General features: G+C 44.4%; 1 protein-coding gene across 1 annotated transcript; it reads right to left on the bottom strand.

Annotated features, from left to right (window-relative positions):
* Window positions 1–269: 269 nt before the first annotated feature.
* Window positions 270–17808, bottom strand: onecut3a (one cut homeobox 3a). Its single transcript, XM_018667394.2, has 2 exons — window positions 16525–17808; window positions 270–605 (listed from the first exon to the last, which is right to left on the bottom strand). Exons 1-2 carry the CDS (start codon window positions 17561–17563, stop codon window positions 313–315), a joined length of 1332 nt encoding a protein of 443 aa, XP_018522910.1. The 5' UTR covers window positions 17564–17808; the 3' UTR covers window positions 270–312.
* Window positions 17809–18237: the final 429 nt, after the last annotated feature.

Genomic DNA, 18237 nt, shown 5'->3' with positions numbered 1-18237 from the left:
TTTGTCAGATGCCATAAAAATGATTTTTCTTTCAAAAAAGACAGAATCAATGATTGTCCTTATGTGAGTAATGCAGAGTGAACCTGACTTCACTGGTCACCTTTTAGATTATGCTTGTTTCAGGTGAGAGCTTGAAATTCTGACTGACAAAAAAGATGATTGCATGGCACAAAGGATTTTCGGGGCAGAGGACACATTCAGACAGTCCGGGGTCCAGGCAGGGTTGTTACAAGATGGGTTTCACGGCCAATATCCCGTGTTGCCCATCGTCCCAACCCGGTCCCCCGGCCCTCTGAAGGCCCTCTCCTCCTCTCAGGCCTTGGAGAAAGTGGTGGCGGACGTGCCTGGCTGCCCGGGGCTGGTGCCGTGGTCATCGTGCCAGCGGTCCACGCAGCGGCGGCGTGCATTCATGAAGAAGTTGCTGACGGTGCTGAGCTCCAGGCCCAGCTGCTGGGAGATGGTGATCTGCATTTCCTTGGATGGGCGCTTGTTCTCCTTGAAGATGGCGATGAGGGTGCGCCGCTGCAGGTCGGTGAAGACCAGACGCTGTTTCTTGGGCGCCGTGTTGCGGTCCTTGTGTTGCTCCTGTTCTTTGCGCTTGCAGGCTTGGTGTGGATGGCAGCGGTAGGAGGGATGGGAATGAGAGTGGGAGGCAAAGAGGGGAAAAGAGAACACAAAGCAAGGTAAATATACAAAAGTGATTATTTTCATGGCCAAATAACAAAGACAAAGAGGCGGAGGGAAGTAAAATAACTAAATGTATCATTATCCAATACTTAAACACATAAAAACTAGTTTATACATCAGCAGAGATTCTACAGCTCCATCTCTATTGCCATATTAAAGTTGATTTAAAGCTAATCCATGCCTCCTGCCCAGTGGGAATATTCCTTCCATCCTGCAGAGTGCAGACAGGGAGCCAGCCTGCGGTGAGAGAAAGATGGGGTGAGGAGGGAGGGTGGGGTGGTGGGACTGGCTGTTGCCTGCTAGCTGGAGACACTGCTGTTTGATTCAATATTAATGCAGTTTGAGTCGCAATGGGGGACTGAGTGACTGTTGCACAAAAGTAAGCATTTTGTGTGTGTGAGTGTCTGCGAGTGTGTGTGTGGAAATGAGAGATAGAGGAGGGGCCGACACAGGGAAAAGAAAAGGTTGGAGAGAAAAGAGCAGAAAAAGGTGGAGGAGTAAGACAAAGTGCGCATATTTGTGTGTGTGTGCGTGTGTGTGTGTAAGAACCAAAGAGAGGAGCTGAGAAGAGGAGGGAGGGGCGGTGAGTGAAGGAGAAAGAGAGATATTGACCGACTTTGCTGTAGGAATTGGGGGGTTCTCTGTAGGGACTGAGGTCAGAATCCCCCCCAGCAGGTCTACAGTCTGCTACTTCAAACAGAGCCCACTGGAGCCCACTCTATTGAGCTCTGAGAGGGTATTTATAACCCACTCTACCACCACCACCACCACCACCCCCCTCCCCAAACACAAACACTCGAGAGGTGCATGCACCGGCTGCTATGAGCCCCTTCCCATACACAGAGCAATTTTCAAAAGAAAACACACCAAGCGCGCTCTTTTACGTTTGGGAGGGGGTCCGATGGGGGTGGTGGGGTTGTAAAGCAGCGAACACAGAAATTAATAGTTAATAGAATGTTGTATTGTGGGTAAGTGTGTTGTAACTCAAAGTATTTGTGGGAGATAGGTGGAAAGCAGGAGACAGGCGCAGGCTAAAAAGGCAGAAACGGCATCCAGAGATGGTGTAGGAGGGGAGGAGTTGTGTGCATGTGGAACTGTGTGTGTGTGTGTGTGTGTGTGTGTGTGTGTGTGTGTGTGTGTGTGTGTGTGTGTGAGAGAGAGAGAGTGTGAGTGGAAGGTTAAGGCACCACCTCTGTGGCCACATGTTCCCCTGCTGGCCGAGGATCGAATCCTGCCAGAACGGACTGTGTGTCCCTCTCAGCTTCCCTACTGTCTCAATAAAAATGAGAGCAAATTGGAGAGAGAAAAAGAGAAAGAGAGAGAGAGATGCCATCCCTGTGGGGTCTCCACCTGCTGCCGTTGGTATTGTCTGATACTTTCATACTTGCCTTCAATAATGTCTCACTCCCACGCTGTGTGTGTGTGTGTGTGTGTGGTGTGTGTGTGTGTGTGTGTCTTGATGCTTGTAAGGACAGATTTTTCCTCTCTTATGTTCTTCTTGTCTGTGTGTGTGTGCATGTGCATGTGAGAGTGTGGGTTTGAGGGAGGTGTGGGGGGTTGTGATTATGCTGAAGTGGCTGGAGCCAAGCAGTGGCGCTGTGTGTCTAATTACAGTGGAACAGAGCCCATTGATCAGCCATTGCAGTCCAATCTGTTTACTACAGATGTCTAACCTGCACACAGGCCCATCCATCATATTCATATTTCCCATCAACACGGCAGCTATATATATATATATATATATATAACTTATCTCACAGAAACGCACACATGCTAATATGCCATGTACAAAATTGTCCAAATGCATGCTTGTATGTGGAGTATGTGTATCATCATATATAATACCTTGATTTATTGTAGCATTAAGGGTAGTCATGATGATGATGATAAGGAGGAGGAGGAGGAGGAGGATGTCATTTTATAGTTTGGTGAAATTATTCACAGTGTCACAGTGAGTTAAGTCTCAGCAGGTCAGATGCTACAGGACGAGCAGGAGAGACCATTAAAGCTGTGAGAAGTCACATAATGCTTTTGTGAGGAAATCGTTGACGCTGATGAGGCCGCGTTCGCTGGAATTATAACTTCCTACATCTATTGTATTGTATTGTATTGTATTATATTATATTATGTTGTCTCTTTCTTTAACAAAGTCGCACCAAGCGTAATGACACACAGTAAGAAGCACTTTTAAACCCCTCGTCGTCCATGTGCTCTGATGAACCCATAGAACCGCAAACCAAGCTAAATATCAGTAATTCCAGAGACAAATACTGGCAGGGCAGCTCATACCATGGATTTACTGGCAAATTGATTTATTTGTCATTCATCAATATGACAACGGCCTCTTTGAAAACTCATTCTGGTCTGAGTATCTAATTTTTATTATTGCAGTTTGTTTAATAACCTCTTGCTTCTTATTCAGGCATCATTTATGACTGATAGACATCCAACTTTTTGGCAAAGCTTTTTCATTTGGTCATGTGTATGTATGCTTATGTATGCTCCTCAGTGTTAGTGTAGTTTTGACCATCTAAACATATAGAAAACAGTGCTAAATTATATAGTTATACATGTAATATAATGCAGTTGTTGATATATTATTGTTTTGTTTTTTTTTATCATTGATAAAAGTTAAATTGTGTTTACCAGATTCCTTGCCAGTGTCAGAGGAGTTCAGATTAGAAATCAAACCATCATTGGGTCAAATTATTCTCCTTGGTGGTAAAAAACAAACAAACAAAAAAAACCCAATTAGCATCAAACTACAGTTTTATTTTCTGTTTTCTAATGAGCTATTCAAAGAAAACTAATGCACTCTAGTTTACGTGGTCACCTAGCAATGGTCACCATGTAGCAATAACTGACAGCCGGTAAAAAAAAAAAAAAAACAGAACATCTGAATCAAGACAAACCCAGCTGAGCAGATCACACTGCACTTTAGTTAAAACTAGTAATAAGATGGTTGGGAATGATATTGCTATTGCTATTTCATTGATAGGGAAACAGCAGTTGCCAAACTATTTCTTCCCCAGCAAACGTTTACCATTTACCAAACAATACCAAACTCTCAGACTGGAAAAAATAATTGTCTACAAATCACAATTTGAACATTACAGACGCAATGAGGACGCTTCTGTTAGCAGAGAAGGCTTTACAAATGTTCAGGTGTAAGGAAGCTATAATTATCAAAAGACTTTAGGGACTGTAACAGACTCTCACTGGATCAGCTGTGCAGTGACCGCAGAGCAGCTACTAGTCTACTCAGCAAAGACGTGTCATCCCCTCTAGGTTTAGCTTGTGTTGAAGAGGATTCATTTCCCAGCAGGACAATGAGCCTAAACATGCATTGAAGCTGTACCAGGCCTGTTTGAAGTCAGAGAGGGAGCAGCAAGTAGACCTGACACACATGACATGTTTTTCCCTCCACAATCACCAGACCTCAACACTACTGAACATTTTTGGCAATGTTTAGAAAAAAAGAAAGAAAGAAAAGAAAAACCAAAGCATACATTTTCTGGGAGTTTGAACTGTGAATATTCTAAAAGGTAAAAATACCTTTTAAAATATATATATTTTACATCTTGTGTATTTGTTTACAGCAGTATTTTTTATTGGAATCTGACCTTTCTTCCTCTGTTTTTTTCCCCTAAAAGATATCAATATTATTACCAATGTAGAGATTTATTACTATCTCAATATTAAGGTCAAACCTATGTTTCTGTTTATTTTCTGCAGCTTCTAGTGAACCTGAACGCCTCACGTCCCTCCAGTATGTGACTTCTCTCTTCTGCAGTTCCTCCAGATGCATGACCTTGCACAGGTATGCATGATCACACTAAGCACACACGACCTCTGATGTCACACCTTAAAATGTAAACGCGTTTGATTTGTTTTTCTCTTGTAATTAGAATGTATCAAAGGAGCTTAACAAGTTGGAGTTGTTTTATTTATTTAAACTACTTTCTTTTAAGAAGAAAACATTTTATTTTTCATGAATAGTCTCACTGTCATGTATATTTTCAGACAGGAAAATCAACACCGATCTATCTAGTTACACAAAGAGGAATCTTGCAAAATCTATTAATGGATTCGTTTTTAAGAAGCTTAGAAATCTTTGGGGGAAAATGCTGGTCAGGAATATAAATTACAAGTTGTAGGATTTTATTCTCTTTAAGATTAAATAGACAAAAATCTCAGTTTATTGTCTTTTATGCAATAAGCACATAAAAACTGAGCCAGGAGAAGAGTGTTTCTCTCTCAGTGTTCCTCCACAACAAGCTCAGATCGTCCCAGCTTCTGTCCGCCGGCGAGTCACGTCCTGCCCACCCCCCATCGACCGAATTGCTTTGTGCCGTTTCGATCGGCAGGTGTCGCTCTCGCCGTGGCCCGGCTGCACGCGGGGCGCCATAGTGCGCTGCCTTTGCTACAGGCGCTGGATTTAGTAATCAATATCGATCGATCGGTGAGGAAGGGGGCCCTGATTACTGAACCAAGCTCGGCCGTAGAAAAGAGAGAAGGGAGGGGATGGGGGGTGGGAGGGAATCGATCATTGCAGCTTTTAGAGCTACAGTAGGCACCGAGCAGAGAGACGGACATAAACTCACGCACAAAGAGCAGCCGGACGAGAGCAGAAATCCTGGTTTGGCGCTGAGTGTTTTCGCGAGGTGTATGCACCCCGCTGGTACACGGGGCAGAGAGAGATATGATTTCTATAACGCGCTATATGGAGCTGTGAGCAGGAGCTGACCTAGTTTGAATGGATCCCTCAGGCTCCTCACAACACACACACACACACACACAAAGACTGATTAACAAAGACATGTCCATCCTGGGTCTTAGGTTTTCAGTGAACATACAGACATTTTGATGTACTATAATTAATTTACTAGTATAATACTACTATAATATTATTCCCCATTAATTCTAAGTAGACCCTCATGAATGACAACTCCTGGACTGGACTCCGTCCACGCGCGTCTTTTCTCTTAAACTTATCAAATTTTTTTTTCTTCTTCCTCCAACTTATTCTTTATTATGCTCGGATGAAAAAACGGTACGACCTAGGCCTATTTCTTTCCCTCTGATGACATTAATATTCTTTGCTTCACGACAATCCAAGCGAGGTTAAGAGAAAGGCCCTGGGTGTTCGATATCGATCGATAGATTCGTGAATAATTCGTGTGTGAAATTCAGTTCGTCCAATTAATTATGCCTTCGAGAGAGAGAGAGAGAGAGAGAGAGAAAGAGAAAGAGGGGAGTGGGCCTGGGGAGGAGATTCATGGAGGGGATGGAGACGCGAAAACACCACCAGGAAAAAAAAAGCGATGTGATTATGATGATGATCCAGGTTTCTTATGTGGGACTAAATATCATAAGAGGAAAACGAGTAAACCGTCACCACCTGTTTTTTTTTCTTTTTTCTTTGAATTCCTGTGTTGACTGTGCCCGCGTCCCTGCAGGTGTGAGTCCATCCCCAGCATTAATCATTCATTGATCATCACTGCCCTTCCTGCTCATAATGAGAAAGTCAAAACGCCCTAATATTCCGCCCATGAAACCATGATTGCACATCTGCATCTAAACATTTCTCTCTCCTTGTTGTTCATTTTCCCAAAGTCTGCCCCCGGTGTGAAATCCAATCATAAGCCTCTGTTTGTGATCACTGTTTTTTTTTTTTTGTTTGTTTTTTTTTTAAACGGACGAGGTCAAAGTCTGTTTGATTTAATTAATTTACCAATAAACGTGTTTACCGGTTATGGTTCGGTGCGTTTACACACACACACACACACACACACACACACACACTGCAGCCCATTTATTGTTAGGAGGCAGTCCTGTCCTCACTGATAATCTATGCAGTGTGCTTGTAGTTGCACTCTTCTCCATATTGTAAGAAGCATGATTGGGCAATTTGACGTTTGAGCTTCAGTCTATTTATTAAGTAACGTCTCTGCTGTCTCGCATGGACTGTTGCCCTAAAGATTGATAGCAGCAGATTGTATACCCCCCCCCCGTACACGGTGGCATTTATTCCATTCAGGCTGCAGGGCAGTGCCAAGCTCTCTCTCTCTCTCTCTCTCTCTCTCTCTCTCTCTCTCTCTCTCTCTCTCTCTCTCTCTTCGCCAGGCCAAAACAACTTCCAGCTCAATACTCCTTAATGTAATGAGTGAGAATTGGTGTTAATATACTGATAAAGCGACACAATTTGTTTGTTTGCCTTCTCCCGCGACTCAGCTGCGAGGCATTTCTTCTTCAGCACTTCAATAACACTCAACCTGAACTCAGTTACACCTTCGCCCACATCCACCACCTCAGTCCTCCAAAGACTCTTCCTGCAACGTTTCACTCTACAGCTTTTTACCTTTGAGTTCTGCTGTATCATGCAGCTACCACAGTCATGCCTGCAATTTATATTTTTTAAAGCATATATATATATATATATATATATATATATATATATATAGAAAATGTAACCTGAGAGATATAATTTTATTCAGCTCTGTTTTCATCCCCACGTGTTATTAGCAACCCAGTGGTAAACCTAAGAAATTGCACCGTGCTAAAGAAGAAAAAATTCAATAGTCAGTAAAGGCTGCTGCCTGTGATGATCACGCTCCTTATGAGGTTTTAGATAATTAAATGCACTCAGCCATTTAAGCGCATGATTGAGAGAAGCATGTGACTGAATTTTAACCTGCATTATTATGATCTTTTTTTGCCAGTTTAATAGCAGCCTTAGTCCGCATGTGCCATTTATTTGTATAAGTGGATCCATTGTTAGTGTGATACTCTTATCCGCGATTATCATTGATTTCATTCATAATTGCTTTGATCAGTTATGCGTGATAGCGGTAATGATCATGATGCTTTATTTTTTGTGGAGACAGGAAGGTAGGCCTGTGCGGTTTCATCTGCCACAAACAACAGGTGGGGGTCCGCTGTGTGTGTGTGTGTGTGTGTGTTTTCTGTCATTTATGAATTTAACATGAGATTCTTTGATTCTTCACTTTGATAAATTAAGACGAATCATGCTCGTGATTGAATATTAGTTGTATTTGCCGAAATTTTCCGAGGGTGCTCGAAATCTCAGATCAGTGTTTAAAAATATGAAACCACAAACATACATATGTTTTTTTTTTTTTAAAAGAAATCCAAAAAATAAACAATTTAACCTCATAAAGAATTGACTAATAAAATTAATTAACAGTTAAACAAATCTGTCTTTTGGATTTGTTGGGTGAGCGGTGGTTGGAGAGGCTTTGTAGCCGGGCAACAGACTCGCAAGTCTGGGCTTCATGCAGATCTAAGACCGGTGTTAGGACCCAGACTCCCTGTAAACTCCTTTTCATTTACTGAACAGAGTTTACACGCGTTTTAAAGCTGTGTAAATCTGTCGGAGGCTCGTTTATAGTGAAAAACAGAGAAAACCAACAGATGAGCCGAGGATTAAAAAAAAAACCGAAATGACTTATTTTTCCCTTTTGAAGATGCATCATACTAATAACTTCTAAATCTCGCGGGACTGCCCATGCATATAGAGATCAGTTAGGTCAAAGTTTGTCTTTCAGTATTTACACCACTAATGAGGAGGTGCACTGATTTTGAAAAAAAGTTGCAGCGCAGGAAATATGATCATTTTCCTCAAATGTCAGCAGCGGTCAGTTGTCACTTCTCTGCTAATTTTGTCGCAGGGGAATCAGTAAACTGATCTGCAGTCAGGTGATACTGTTTACTCTCTGCAGGGAGACAGACAGGATTTCAATATGCAGGAATCTTCCAGATTCAATTCAATACAGTTCTCATTCAATCATGTGAAGAGAGAGTCAACAGGGATATTTTTCTAACCCAGCGCTTATTGCACTGACCTATAACTGCATTTACATGGTCTCTTTTCTCCGAAGCAAAACAGCCTATTAGATTCAAATAAAGTGTCCTGCCATTATTTTTCTCCAGTAAATTTCATGGGTTCTTTAATTTAAAGGTTTTTATTTTATATTAGCGTTTATTAGAAAACTATTTGTAGCCTTTTGCAAACCCAGGTTGTGTGTGTGTGTGTGTGTGTATATATATATATATATATATATATATATATATATATATATATATATATATATGTGTGTGTGTGTGTGTGTGTCTTATTTGCTTATTATTTCATTTAATTCTTAATGATTAATAGGTTAATTGACTCTGTGCGAATTCAGCCTATGGCAATAGCAGTGCTCTTACATAGTACAAGTACAATATTAATAATACTACACTACTACAGTAATACAACACAACAATATTTTATAAAAAAATATAATAATAATTTTAGAATTTATATTTGATGGTGGAAATACATTTCTTATTAAAATAGCAGCTTTTTAATTTGAAATGTTAAGAAAAGGACAAATATTTCCATCAACACACAGTCACACCTAATCACACACACACACACACATAGAAACACACGCACACACACACAGTCACACACACCTTGCCGTGTTTTTCTAAACATTCAGAAATCCCGACTAAATGACTGCAGAAACAATAAGTCAGCATTTTAACACCGGCTCAGTAAAGCAACAAATTAAACAGATTAATAATTTCAGAATAGACCCGCAGCAGCCAGTTCGTTATATTTAATAACATGTAATACAAAGGCTATATGGGCTGACATCGATTCATTCATCAATTGATTTCACAGTCGTTTTGTTCCTTTGTTGATCTGTGTGGGGTTGCCCAACCGGAGTTTCGGGTTGCATCTGTGGGTACGATAAGCTGTGTGTGTGTGTGTGTGTGTGTGTGTGTGTGTGTTTGCGGTTTTGTTGTGATCGACCCTGTAGAAAGACTTACAGAGGTTCCGTACAAACCATCTGCAGGCTCTCATTTCAAAAAAAAAAAAAAAAAAAAAGGCGAGGTCGAGACACGATTTGTCAGCGGGAGAATTTGAACATTTCTGTCTTTACCCACAGTTTCATTTTATTACACCACTCACGCGGAGATTAATCATTAAAATTCAAAGAGACTCAACCGACTGCGTTGCAAAAATGTCAATTTCAGCACCTCATTTAATCTTTTACTGACTCTCAAAATTTTATTTTCCCTTCAACTAGTAAAGCAAATTTGCAAGATACGATTTAATTTGTTATAAGAAAAATATATGCATTCATCTTTTTCATCTGGAAACTCACGTTCTTCTTGCTCTGAAATACGGCCACTTCTTAAAGTAGAAATAAGATGAATGTTTCCCTCCGTCTAAGAAACATCAGATTTTAACAGCTATTACGACATGAAATAACTTCTTGCTGTTACAGAAACCTTACAGTGGAGTCCAGCCTCTCTTCTCCTTAATTGTGTGGACAGTGTCCTTGCCTCGTTTTTTTAGCCTGCGCATTAAACAAGCCATTATCGGCCCTTTAATAAGCGATGGCCTGTCAGGACGGTCAGATAAGCAGCCAGTGTGTGGACGCATCACTGCCTCGCCGCTACTGCTCCACCGCGACTGGACGCAGATTTATAACCACTCACCCTCCACCTAAAAAAGTAATCCGTTACTTATTCATTCCCAGTCCTCGCTCTGTGGGAGCAGCAACACCTGGCGCATCTGTTACCTGAGCGCTGACATCTCAGGTGTTTGCTGAATACAAATCAGACTGGATCACCAGGCTTGTGATTGGATGAATCCGGTCAGAGGAGAAGGCGATGGCCAAATTCCTCGTTTAGTTATTTTGGATTCTTTTGCAACACTCACGTTATCTCTGTAAAGACTGTGTGCGATTGGTTGCAGGAACTGCAGAGAGAGCAGTGGTACGCGTATCAGTGCAGGACGCACGGAGCAGACCCAATTTTTTTTTTTTTTTTTTTTTTTTTGGGGGGGGGGGGGGGGGGCAGGCATCCCGGCGTTACATAACAGCGGCCTGCAGCTCCATTGACACGGCCCCTGATGTGCTCTGGTCAACATTTTAATTGCACAACAGCCCTGCTCTTTGGAACCGCCACTTGCTTTGGATCTTATGTAAACCACTCCACACTGTGGCAGGTCAAAAGTCACGGTGTGTCTTTTTTTTCATCAGCCATCTTCTCACACACACACACACACACACACACCCCAAATCCTCAAATCCTTGTTGCACCTATTTGACTTGAGAGCACAAGGACGAATAATCAGATTTAATTATGATTATCTGAGGTTTGGGCCCTTTGTATTTTTGCCTAGAGAGAGGGGGGGTGGTGGTGGTGGTGGTGAACGCACACAGTGCCATTAACCCTTTGATGCTAGCTGCGTGCATTCAGTCGACTCTGCCAGCAATTTGATTTAAAGGTCATTCTCTCCTATCGATCCGGTTTGGCGAGGGGGCGACGGAGTAGCGTAGGAATTGATCATCTAAAATAGAAGAGACGGTGTTCGAGACTGTACAGAGTCCAGACCTCTGCTGCATTTCTAATTGCTAAGCGCCCCACCACCACCCCAGCCTCACCCCACCACCACCACCACCCCGTGTGAATTGGAACGAGGTGTGTGTGTGTGTGTGTCCGCATTCGTGTGCAAGAAGAGAAATGGGTGAAGATACGGGAGACAGTGCTTGCTCCTGCTTCAATCGGACTAATCTGATTTCTATTAAAATTACATTATTTTGAATAATAAAGTCGACGTGGTCAGAGCGGTGCGCCCAGGACCAGAACAGTGTGGGTGGGACTCATAATGAGCGAAAAGAGGTTAAACGACTGTGAACTTTAAGTCGTCTCATGCTGCTAATCCCGCTCTATCGCAAGAAACGGACGGGGCGCTTTGCTAAAGCCTCTCAGATTTGAAAGTCAGCGGTTTGACTGTTATTTTTTGACCAGAGCGCGCTGCGAGGTGTGCAACAAGCCAGCGTGAGGGCGCGCGTTCATTAGTCATTCTGCTGTGCGATATGAAGGGTGAGCTGTTAATGGGAGAAATGGTGTTGCATGGTGGAGACGGGGTGGGGTGGGGGCTGGGGAGGGGTGGGGTGGGGGGGTTGCATGGCTGCATGGCGCAGCTCCAGAGATGGAAAGGAGAGGCCGGGGGAATGGAAATCGATACAGATTCAGGGCTCGCCAGATCGGCCTTAACAATGTGGCGCAGACGCACTCTACATCCCGATCACATACACACAGGAGAGAGGAAACGGGGAGGCGACACGTATGCAGGCTGTAGCCGGCGCTATGATATTGTCCTGCGTTATGCAGTCGTGCAGGATTTGAAGCTATGGCCTCTATAGTTGCAGACAGTCCTCTAAACAAACCGAATCAATCATATTTTAGAGAGTATGTGTATTATGAATATTAATTTGAGCCTACAACATGAAGATTCATGCTCATTTAAAGCTGCATTAATTGAGTGCAGGCTCCACCACATACAACCCGGCCTCATCGTGCAGGGGCGCAGATAATGATGCAAGGCGTGAGATGTCATTTCATCTGGTATGAGTTGCATCGAGGCCGGGATTTAAGCAAAAAAAAAAAAAAAAAAAAATAGCCTCGAGGTAAAACCTCAAGAAAATGACTGTTGGTCTCCCACCAGAGGATTTCAGAGGCGATGCTTGTACATGCGTGTCTCAGTACTTACAGCACACGTTGCTGTGCTTAACGAACAACGAGGCTCTGAAACCGCAGCTGCACTGTTTACTCCCCTATCTTCCCCTCACACATCAATTATTAAAGTACCAATCGATCATTTCGCAGGCTAACATCAAGCCATCTCTTCATGAAAAAAAAAGATCCTGTTTAAGATTATCCCGCATCAATCACATCTTAATGCCCTATCAAATCAAACCCATTATCCTGGCTCAAGTGACCCCACCCCCCCTAAAAAAGAGAGAGCATCACTCCTTACTATTTTTGCTGCTTTAGGATATTTTGGTGAGCATCCCAAAATAAAGACGACCTCCGGTCTGCAGCTCCCAAAACAACAACAACAACAACAACAACAACAACACACTCAAAAAAGCTAGAGATGTGATTTTAAATGGAAACCCCCGGCTGGCTTCGCGCTGGACTGGAAAGTGGGATGCAGGATGGTGTGATTGACGCGTTTGTGGATTGTAATATTGATCGATGGGTGGAAGCTGTTGGATGAAATAATGGTGTTTAGGGCCTACAAGAATGCTATTAACTATGTATTGGTAAAAACTCCGGTTCACCACCTTGAACTGTCCTCGAAACAGAGGCAGGATCCTGCGGTTGTGTGTGGACGGGCGAACACTTCAGCACCCTGGACAGCGCCTTAAAACCAGTGACCGGCCTACTGAGTAAAAACTATAGGCTTCCTTATGGTAGAGAGATGTGTAGCCAGACTATTATCATCTTCTGGTAAAAAAAAATACACATCAAAATAAATCTATTCCATCTGCAGAAAAGCAATAATTTATACCTTCTATCCTCTAAAATATGGTACTTTTATCGGTGTGAGCCAACCCAATAAGATAAAAGCCCGCATTTATCTCACAGTTATTAACCTCAGCCTAAAATGAAGAGTTGTCCTAAAATAGACAACTGGTCAGCTCAATGAAAATATATTTAGGCCACCACAGAGAATGATGGAGGGCTTTGCGGAGGGGAAAAGGGCGCAGTGTGACGGGGACGGGATGGGGGTGAGGGTGAGGGTGAGGGTGGGGGTGTTGCTCCGGGATTAGGCCTGTGTAAACTGCGTGTAGTCCATTGAAACATGAATAGAGGCCTCCCACCCTCATTCTCTACAATGTTTTTCCTCTGTGTCCTGCGGGTCTTGACCTGCACACCCTGGCACGTGCTCCGGCCATTCAAATGGTAATGAACCAACTGCGCTTTTTTAAAGAGGGAGAGGGAGAGAGAGAGAGAGAGGGGCCTTGGCATGCCATGGCACCTTATCATTGTTATAAGCACAGGATGAAGGCATAGGAGAGTATATTTGGTGTTACAGTGAGAAATAGGACTGTATGCTCCATACAACACGCCATTTATTGGCTTTTGGGGGATATAATACAATATTTTCCGTGTTGTCCAGCATCTGTCTGGAAAGACGTGTTATAGGCGTGAATAGCACCCGAATGATTGTATCACCCAAACCCCAAAGGGTGAATGAGTGAGAGTGCATTACACACAACAAATGGAACACGATCACAGCAAAGAAAAAGGTGTGCAGTAGCGTTTTTTCTTTCTTTCTTTTTCTTTTTTTTCTTTTATAACAGCTGTCCTCTTCCCCCCTCTTTTCCGGCTCCCGCCTCCCCCCCTCTCTGCTCCGGGGGAGAGACCAATGGGAGAGAGTGCTGAGGCGGGATAATTGATAGATGCACTGGCTATCCTTATCGATCAGGGCTGTATTGACCCGACCAAATACATTGAGATGGAGTGTGGAATTCAACACAGATGCAAAGACGAATTGTTTTCATCGTTAATGCGATCTTTAAATGCCTCCCAAACCTCACTTTGCCCGCGTCTTTCTTACTCGTGCAGCCTTTACAATGAAGCAGCCTATTTATTTAACACTGCGGTCAACTAATACGTGTGCTTTAAGATGCGCAGAGTATGTATAAAAAAGTCCTATATGCTTTGTTTGACCTTAGTGTTGTGGCCGTGCATATGAAGAACACAATAGGCGGGAAAAGCGTCTGGGTCTTTTGCCCTCGTTGCACTGGGAGATGTTAAGCGTGAAGGACACACATTTAACCCCCCCCCCTTCCAAACAGGCCTATCTCTCTGCTCTGTTTTTCGTTTCAGGAGTGGATTGTCATGTGTGTGCGCAGACACTGGCATTTTCACATTAGCTAAGCAGGGCAGCTGCATTGATTTGTGTGACTGTGATGAATTTGGAATAGTAATTTGAATTTATTGATTGATGTGGCCGAGCGAGTATGGCCCAGCCTCACTTTCAGCATCACAACCCCCCCCCCACCCCATCCTCCGTCAACCCCCTACTCTACAGCCCACATGCAGACCGAGGATAATGGTGATTTTAAATGCAATAAGTAAAATGTTGCTCCTTGCATTTACATATAAATCATTTGTCATTTTGCCCAACTTGATTTTTCCCTGAGACCTATTGAGACAGCTGGTTAATGCACAATGGACAATATGGGTCTTGAAATCTGCTGTTTCAACAAAGAAAAGCAAACAGATCTGGTTGAAATGTTTGATAAAATGTATTTTAAAACAGGATCATTTGTAACTGATAAGTGTGCAGTCCTAATTTCCATTCTGCAGCCACAGAGAAGAAATGTGCACGCACGTATGCACACACACACACACACACGCACCTTACACCTATAGGCTGTCCTGGGCCTTAACACATTAAAATATGCTGTAGGTGTTCACTGCACAGGACTGTGCCACTCCAACATGTCAGCTGAATTGGGGAGGGGTTTTATCCCGGTGCCGGGTGTGGAAGATATAAAACCCCACAGCCCAATTAGCTTTAACAGCAGTGGCACTTAAAGAGACAATTGTGGAGTGTTTAAATCTTTATTTACCAGAACCCCACTAAATGCGCAAAGGAACAATTTACATGCCATTAAGTGCTTTTCAATAGGGCATCGACTGGAACTAAAATATGCCACTATATCTGCTTAATTGAACCGTTCGCTGAAATACGACACAGAAGAGCTGATTGACGTTTGGAAGCACAGCACGTCTAAACGGGGGCCTTTACACAAACATCAATGAGAGGGGACCTCTCGCTTCACATCTCTGTTTTAGCCCCACTGCGACGTCTCTCGTTTTCATTTACGTCCTGTTAAGCAGGTTGTAAGTGTTAAAAGGTTTTTTTTTTTTAAAGGTGGGCGGGGATGTGTGTTCAAATCACAGCGTTTAGTGGGATAATCTTTGAGCAATAAAAATCAGAGCGATGGATCAAAGAGATGAACCGTTCAGAGAGCCAAAACGGAGAGACAGTGTGTGTCACCGTCTGTGTCTTTCTGAACAGAGAGGGATGCCCAGTGCCTCTCTGTTGTCATGTCACAGTGGACCCACACAAATGACCACACAGACCACAGCAATCACTCAGCTACAGAATATCTACACAGGCCCCTAAACCAACTTTGGAGACAAGATATCCTGGGGTGCAGAGGAGACAACAGAGGCCGCAGAAAGACGCATCTGTTTGTGTCTCTGTCTTTCAGATCCGAATCGATCATTTATTAGTACGCTACTCTGAAAGGGGACCCCTGGACCTGAAATATTGATCCATAGGAGGTCACGCTCACCCTACCACCACCTCCCTGACTCTTTGGCCAGGCCTCAGACGATCCTTGTTTGCGGCGACGCGCAATTTTGACAGGGGGAAGTGCCAAAGTATTAAATCAAGTTCTTTTGATGCAAAGTAAAACAGCTGTGTTATCTCAAAGCGCAGATTTGTTTTACTTTGGAAGTAATGGCAGCTAGATGCAATCAATTTTGGTCACATCCGACTTTGATTTCCTTTGTTTGGTCTCTGTTTCTCTGTGTGTTTTTGTTTGTGTGAGTGAGACAGAGGGAGAGGGTGTGTGTGTGTGTGTCTGTATGTCTGTCTGTCTGTCTGTGTCCACGCTGTATCCGTGCGTAAAAGTGGTATACTACAGTATGTGCGTAAAAACAAACATGTCTGTGCACACTGCGTTTGCACCAGTTCTGCTCTCTTGTTTATATCACCTCCAGTGTTACACAGCGTCTGTTTATACTATCGTGGATTGTAGCATCAATCAAAATATAGATCCCCCCCCAAACATTTAACACCCCAACTGTCATGATGAAGTTTTACTCGATACAATCGACTAATAACTTCTAGTAATGTCTGTTTGAGCAGGTATTGACAGTCTCGCCACATTGACTTCTAATTGATCCCTCCACATCACTCAGGTTGGGAGCTGTCTCCTCACTCACCTGCAAGCCTGAGCGCTGACATCCGCTGGAATTCGGGCTCCTGGAGCCACTTCCACATCCTCCTGAACGTCTCCCGGCCAGACTTGAGTTTACTCCACGGTTTAGGATTCCGCAGCAGGTCAGACAGAGTTCCCTGGGACCGGCACAAGATCCTCTGAGCAAAGATGGCCTGGGGGATGCTGTAGCGCTTGAGCTCTGCCGTTATTCGCTGTGCCACCTCTTTGGTGTTTATCTCCTCTACTTGCCCCGACCCAGCTCCCTGCCCGCCTCCCACCACCGTCTGCCTGTCCCGGTCTGACAGCATGGACCCGTTTGCCTGAGAGTGCGGATGGCTGTGATGGTGTATGCCGTTCAAGGATGTCATGAGCCCGGCCCCGTGGCCCCCGAGACCCCGGGCCAGGTGCTCCTCGCCTCGAGACAGCATGGCCGCGTGAGACTCGAAGCCCCCCGAGGAGAGCATCTTGTCGTTGGAGAGGTGAGCTCCGGGGCCGTAGGCGCTGAGAGTCTGCTGAGAGCTGTGCAAAGACCCGAGACCGTTAGACAGAGGGGACAGAGGCTGCCCCATGCCGGACATATCTTTCGGGTAGTGGCCATAGAGGTTACTCATGGAGGCGAGGCTTCGGTCGTCCCTCATCAGGGTGAAGCTGCCGCTGACGTTCCCGGCGGCGAGCCGCTGGTGCGCCGGATGATGGTGAGCATGTGGGTGTGGATGGTGAAATTTCTCCGAGACGGTGGATATGGGGGGCAGGTGCTGCAGCGGCGTCAGCGTGGTGTAGGTGCTGCTCAGGCTCATCCCGGAGTCGCACGACATGGTCATCGCCGGATGCAGGGGGGCAGACAAAGCGTGGTCCGTGCGGTAGTCCCCCGCTCCCTCCAGTATCGAGGCCATGCTGGACACCATGGCTGACCGTCCGTGCGACACCAAGTTCCGATGCGACGCCGACGACTGGCGCGCGTGCGGGGAGTTCATTAAGTCGCTCGTTTGATGGGAGTGAGATACACCGTGCAGATTTCCAATGTTTTCCATTGTAAGCTCCATTGTTGAAAAGGATCTTTATTTCCACCCCTCTCGCCACTCTCGCTCTCTCCCTCGCTTCTCTCTCCCCCTCTCTCTCCCTCTCTCACTGTCGCTCTATCTCACACTCCTTTCCAATAAATTTTGAACGATTTCAAAGCCAAGCCATTGATTGTAGTTGCCTCTCTGCAGTCAATCCAGCATGGTTTTAAAAGATCGGGTCCCGGCCGCCACACAAACTGCACCGCCACTAAAAAAAAACCCCTCTGCTCGGTGCGTGAAGGTGTCTGCGCCTGCCTGGATTTCTTTTCGCTGTAGAGCACCTTCTACTATACCCAAAGCGCTGCTCTGCTCTCTGTGTGTATATTGACGCGCCCGCGCTCATGTCAGGGTGAGACCGAGCCTGTGCGCATGTGCGCGCCCCCGTGGTGTATCCTCGCACCCGCGCACTCTGTCTGGGGCCAACCTGACGTCACTGGCCCCCCATGTCATGGGTTGTTCGTGTTGCACACTGAACCTCGGATTGCTGAAAAAGATTACATTAGACACTTGTTAAGATAAAACACAAAAACGCAATCCTCTGCAGCGTGTGCAACGTTTACACTAATAAGATAAGAGCGACTCCTTGTTTTCTCTGATAAAACCGTTTGACACGGCGCCAGCAGCGCATGTGATGTCTCTCTTTAAAGTTAAATATT

Source organism: Lates calcarifer, linkage group LG17 (assembly GCF_001640805.2).
Source record: "Lates calcarifer isolate ASB-BC8 linkage group LG17, TLL_Latcal_v3, whole genome shotgun sequence".
Classification (NCBI taxonomy): domain Eukaryota; kingdom Metazoa; phylum Chordata; class Actinopteri; family Centropomidae; genus Lates; species Lates calcarifer.
This window is presented reverse-complemented; position numbering and strand designations above follow the sequence as displayed.

Coding starts and splice junctions, on each gene's coding strand:
- onecut3a (XM_018667394.2), bottom strand. CDS start 17,563: ATGGAGCTTACAATGGAAAACATTGGAAATCTGCACGGTGTATCTCAC. Junction 606..16,524: donor GTCAGCGCTCAGGCTTGCAG/GTGAGTGAGGAG, acceptor ATCCACACCAAG/CCTGCAAGCGCAAAGAACAG.